Consider the following 6,049-nt stretch of genomic DNA (forward strand, 5'->3'; position numbering starts at 1 on the left):
CCTGGGTTTAAATTTAGCTACAGAGGGCTGTATTATTTTTGGAGAATTGGGAGATCCATGCAACAATTTTACCAACTTTATTCCATCTTAAAAAATAAAATACAAAAATCACAGTGTGTCATCAGACAAACTCCAGCCATCAGCCATTTGAAAATTGCTGACCCAATTATATCTTTGCAAGACACAAACAAAACCAACTCATTTTTATTTTTTCTCCTCATACTATTTACCAAAAGATCCTGGTAGCTCAAAACTTTGCTCTTTTTTAAATCAGATCAAAGCATCTCTCACAGAGCTCTGGGTGATTTAAGCAAGGTTTAAAGGGCTTTTTTTTTCTTTTTTTTGGGACTTGTTAGTCCAGAAAATGAGAAAAATTATTGTTGTCATATGTTGAACACAACCAGTACTAAACTGAACATTCTGCAGCTATTTCAGTGCTGCTGTCTGCCTCTTGGCAGTGTCCATGCTCATTTTCAGTGTACGCAATATCATGGTTTCCTCTAATTAACTGCAGCTTTCACTGTTGCAGCGTATACAAAGAGAGGCAATTGGTACACTTGGTGACACATTTGACTGAAAAATGTTGCGCAAATAGAATCAGATTCAGAATCAACTTTAGTTGCCAAATACGCAAAAAAGGAACTGGCTCAAATATATGACTTTTGTAAAAACCCAAAAGTTTTTACAAAAACACATGCCTACTCTCTGAGATTGGGTAGCTCTCCCACACTTCTGAAAACACCCGGTCCAAAACTTACTTTAAAAAAAAGAGAGAGAGAAAAAATAATAATTAAAATTAAATAAATAAAAAAACTTCTACCTTTTAAAACAAAATTATTTATTTTCTTTTCATTAGACATTAACATGTTACAGTGTACATTTCTGTAGTTTCAACATAAGACCTCAATCTTCAACTGATTTGATCGGATTGAAGGTTCTAGAAAAGAAGCTCACAAAAGCTGATCTACACAAAGAAAAAGAATAAAATATCTCCCTGTTTCTACAAACCACATCTTATGCAAACACCCCATGTATTCTTACTTAGTGTTTGATGGTAATGCTTTTCACCTCTGTGAAGAAGTGATAGGAATCTTTCCCTCCCTCCCTGCCCACACCGGAGTGTTTCATTCCTCCAAATGGCAGATTCAGATCTCTCACCAACCAGCAGTTGGTCCACACTAACCCAGCTTGAAGCCTCTGGGCCAAACGGTGAACTCTTCCCACATCCCTGGACCACACAGTGGCTGACAGGCCATAGCGGACCCCGTTTCCCCTGGCAACAGCCTCATCCTCTGTGTCAAAGGGGCAAACGCAAGTGACGGGGCCGAAGATCTCCTCCTGCATGACCCGGGAGCTGTCAGGGATGCCAGAGATGACCGTAGGAGGCATAAAGTAGCCGGACTTGTTGACTTTGGGAAGGTCTAGGTGATTGACTCCTTCGCCACAGTGGATTACGGCTCCTTCTGATTTGGCAAGTGCCACAAAGCTCCGAACCTTGTGAGCAAAAGAGAAAAAAAAAATGTTTCATAATAAAGCACGCAGACAAAAAAAAAATACAGAAAAGAAATGAACAGCTCACCTTCTCTAGGTGCTCTTTGCTGATGAGAGCTCCGTTGTTGTTGCTTGGGTCAGATGGAGCGCCGGTCTTCCACTTCCTAGCTGCAGCTACAAATTTCTCCAGAAATTCAGAGTAAATGCTCCTCTCTACATAAATTCTACTAGTGCACAAGCAAATTTCTCCCTAGGATTAGAGAATGACAGAGAAAGTGAAGAATTTCATTTTTATCAACCCACAGTATTACTAAATGTGAGCTCTCAAGTTTGGACACTCGTACAGCAAAATAATTACAACCCGTTTTTGGTGTAAACTGCATTTGGTATGAGACAGTAACATTACAATCGGCCAGAGGGTATTTCAGAACAAGCGAGTTCTCGCCTTAAACCAACAGTGATGCAAGATTATTTTTACAGTAATGTTCAGGAATGACTGAAAGCATCAATTATTAGTTTTCCCGAAACAAATGAATTACACTGTTCTGGGATGTTTTCTGAATCCGTATTTTGAACTTGTATAAATCCTCCATACACTTCTAGGTTCAAAGTACATGGAGAACATCGCACAAACAAAAATATTTGAGTGTCTTAAGCCCGTCTTCGTCGTGATTGCCTCACCTGATTGGAGAAGCTGGAGCGAATGGTTGTCTCGACGCACTGCTCCAGGTCTGCGTCAGCGAAAATAATGGCTGGATTTTTGCCCCCCAACTCCAGGGAGATCTTTTTACAGTAGGGGGCGCTCCGCTCTGTGATGCGTTGAGCAGTTGCAGTGGAGCCGGTGAAGGAGATCAGCGGGACATCTGGGTGCCCAACAAGGGCGTCTCCTGCTCTCTGACCGGTGCCAAACACGACGTTGACCACACCTGGAGGGACGCCTGCAGAACAGAAAGCAGAAATAATAATAATAACAACAAAAAAAAAGTATTTTACATGAGAACATCTTAAGTTTATCACGTGCAGTCCTACCAGCTTCCTCCAACAGCTTGCACATCATCCACGCGGTCACAGAGGTCATCTCGCTCGGTTTGGCCACCACCGTGTTGCCCGTGGCGATTGCCGGTGCAATTTTCCACGTCAGGAGGTACAGAGGGAGGTTCCAGGGACTGATCAGGCCAGCTAAGCACACAACAATTACGATCTAATACACCCACGAGTCAAGCTAAAGCTCTGTGAGCTTTGAGGGAAACAAGCCAAACTCTCACCAACTCCAACTGGGCAGCGTATGGTGTAGTTCAGGCAGCCCATGTGGTCCATCTGGCTGCAGTCGGTGGTGTGGTGGAGCACAGACGATGCAAAGAAGCGAAAGTTGTACGCAGACCTGGGTATGTCCACAGTCCGAGCAAATGTCACAGTTTTACCTGCAGAGTTGAAGTAAAACTCATCACCAGTACTCGCTTCCGAACACAAATCGAATCCTGATAACCCAAATTGTGCGAGAAACATCACTATCAGTTTATCCAAAAAACTTAATGTCGCATGCTCAATATTGTATGCTATAATACAGCACTAGATGTTTGAAATAAGTTTCAAACATTCTGTTTACATACGTCATTATTAGTGTAATTTTATATGTTATTCTTGCATCTGGCTCAAGACAAGTATTTTGTCTTTGCTTTAGTTATCAATTATATATATTTTAACCTTTGGCCATACTGTGATCATGTAGTTAGGAGGTGAATGAACAATTTGAAAATAGGGGCTAATATATGCAGTCAATTGCACAAACCTCCTCCACCAGTTGCTCAATAAAGACACCCCAAGCATTATATTGTCAAACTTGCAATTACCATATGCTAAATTATGTAGCACAATCTCAATACATCTGATCTTTAACATGGTGCTGGCTACAGCTGCTCCTGGGAGGATTGGGAATGTGTTCTTGGAAATATGTCATCAATTTTCCTGGAGAGAATTTGATTATAATTAGTTTTAAACATTTAACATATAATGAAGGTTTTAAAATGGTATGACTTGATTCGTGTTGATAAAATGATGACACCACTATAAGTCACCTTGGTCCTTTGACTCGGCTTGAACGAGATCCTCCATGTTGGCTTCGATTAGATCGGCGAGCTTGTTGAGGACGTCTCCTCGCTGCTGTGGACTACGAGCTGACCAATGAGGGAAGGCTTCTTTAGCCGCTGCCACGGCCGCATCTACCTGCAGCCAAAAGACGGGCAGAGAAATGGTTAAAGATTAAAGGTTCCATTATCGGCTGCACATACAGTACAGCAGATTTTCTAGTAGGCTACTTGGTAAAATTAGAGATTGTTAGGATTTTTACTCATATTGCCTGACAAAACTAAAGTGAGTAAGTTAGTTTTTATGGTTCTGAAATCAGGGCTTTGTGTTCTTAAACTTGTTGTAGTTCATTTTGGAGTTTGTGTAGTTTAGTTTATTGTTCATTAAACCTCTTTGGTTTCTAAATGTATCTATAAAGATTTGATACAAAGACATTTTGGACGCTGCTTTCAAAGACTGAGTTGTGTGTGTGTGTGTGTGTGTGTGTGTGTGTGTGTGTGTGTGTGTGTGTGTGTGTGTGTGTGTGTGTGTGTGTTGAAGAGAGACCTAAGAAAACAACTTTCCTGTAGCTCCCTGCTATTGAGAGAGCCCTATTGGATTTTACAGACACTGCAAAAGCAAGTAAGAAAATACCTCAGTTGAATATTTTCTTACTCAAATATGAAAAGCTTTGTTTTCAAAACAGTCGACGAAGCAACAACGGAGAGCACCCTTCAACATTCCCACCCAGGGGGGCAGAAAAGTCAGCGTTTACTGACATGGGTGTTTAATGATTACTTTTGCGTCAACTCTGCAAAGAGCAAAGGTGCATCTTGCACCCTCGTTTTACAATGTCTGACATGTTTTACAGCCGATGTCTGAATTAATCTGCTCTTATGGTCAAAATGGTTCTGTTTAACAAGTTTCAGCTATCTTATTAAATATCATTAGCAACATTTACGATGAGGTCAAATTATTACAATTATAAATATACAAATGATGCTAAAAGAGGAATATTTTTACAGTTATTCATACATGTGGAAAAGAAAAAAAAATAATAGGATATTGCACCTGGAGAACGAAATGCATGTTAGACACACTAAAATACATCATGATCTTTATGTGACACTTTCCTACCTCTTCTTTGCCGCTGTCTGGTACTTTGCAGTAAACCTCACCGGTGGAAGGGTCATAGGAGTCGATGTGATTTCCACAGGACACAAACTTTCCCCCAATGTAGTTCTCCAGAACCAAATAAGAGCGCGGTTCCGAGCTTTTCGGCATGGTTGTCGTCAAAAGAATGCTTCCAAAAGTTAACTGCAAAAATGACAACAGGCTGCAACGGACTGGAGCCTCAGAGGCAAGTTTTACCTGAGCAGGGCATGTGCTGACCCTCCCACAGAGCAGCTTTATCTCTCGCCAGAGAGAGTCGTGTTCGCCAACATGACTAATGATTCTTCAAAGTCAAAACAATGGTGAGCGATTAACAACGAAGCTGCTAGCGCAATACGTAAAAAAATAGGAAAGCTACAGGTTTTTCCAAAACAGATCCATATGAATTAAGAGGCTACTGATGTCGCCTGAATAGAACAGAGTAGAAAACATAAACCCATTTTACAGACTGCCAAGATTCAACCAAATTCAAATTAATGGATGGGCAACTCAATAGAAAGCAATTCTAAACAATTTGGAGTTTTGTTGCAGAAAGAGAGTGACGTTTAACCAGCAGGATTCGAAAAAAATAATAATAATAATCTTAGTTGGCCTCACTGATCTTGACCTTGTGATAACAGAGGAAAACAGCCCCAAACTTTTAGATAATGTTTAGTGTCTGACTAGCAAAGCAAACACTAAACATTAGCTGCAGCCATTGGAGCTGCAGCTGAGAATATATAACAGGAAAAAACACTGAGAATTAAAAATAATTTTTCTGTCTTCTCCTCCAAACATTTAAAGAAAAAAAAAAGTGCTAGCAAATCATGTATGTATTAGGGCATCGTGGCTGCAAAGTGGCACAGTTGGTAGCACTGTTGGCTTGCAGCAAGAAGGTCCTGGGTTCAATTCCCAGCCCAGGTTCTTCCTATGCATGTGTAGGTACTCTGGCTTTCCTCCCACTGTCCAAAAGTAATGACCTTCAGGTTGATTGATGGATCTCTCTAAAGTCTCTGTAGGTGTGTTTCCGTAATTGTTTGTTCTGTTGCTCTATGATGGACTGACCTCTCACCTGTTTACTGCTGGAGATGGGTACCAGCAACCCCACCAGGGATAAGCATGTTAGATAATGGATGGATGAAATACTGCATCACAAGAAATGATACAAAGCACCATCATTTAAATACTACTCTAATTATAGTTTCTTTTATTATAAAGTCCTGGGTTTGGAGTTCTTGCAGCTGAAAGGCCCTGTGAAGACATTCTGGAAGCAATGTACAAAAAAAACAAACAAAAAAACTAATGGATAAGTGATTGACTCTTTAGACAATGTGTAGACCTT

At 40.6% G+C, this 6,049-nt stretch overlaps 1 protein-coding gene across 1 annotated transcript; it reads right to left on the reverse strand.

Moving 5' to 3' along the window:
• Positions 1–772: 772 nt before the first annotated feature.
• On the reverse strand, positions 773–5,165 carry aldh8a1 (aldehyde dehydrogenase 8 family, member A1). Its single transcript, XM_008397964.3, has 7 exons — positions 4,693–5,165; positions 3,567–3,714; positions 2,757–2,912; positions 2,521–2,670; positions 2,173–2,429; positions 1,580–1,741; positions 773–1,494 (listed from the first exon to the last, which is right to left on the reverse strand). The coding sequence occupies exons 1-7, from the start codon at positions 4,837–4,839 to the stop codon at positions 1,042–1,044; spliced, it is 1,473 nt and encodes a 490-aa protein (XP_008396186.1). The 5' UTR covers positions 4,840–5,165; the 3' UTR covers positions 773–1,041.
• Between the last annotated feature and the right edge of the window lie 884 nt (positions 5,166–6,049).

Source organism: Poecilia reticulata, chromosome 21, assembly GCF_904066995.2.
Source record: "Poecilia reticulata chromosome 21, P_reticulata-male-v2, whole genome shotgun sequence".
Classification (NCBI taxonomy): Eukaryota; Metazoa; Chordata; class Actinopteri; order Cyprinodontiformes; family Poeciliidae; genus Poecilia; species Poecilia reticulata.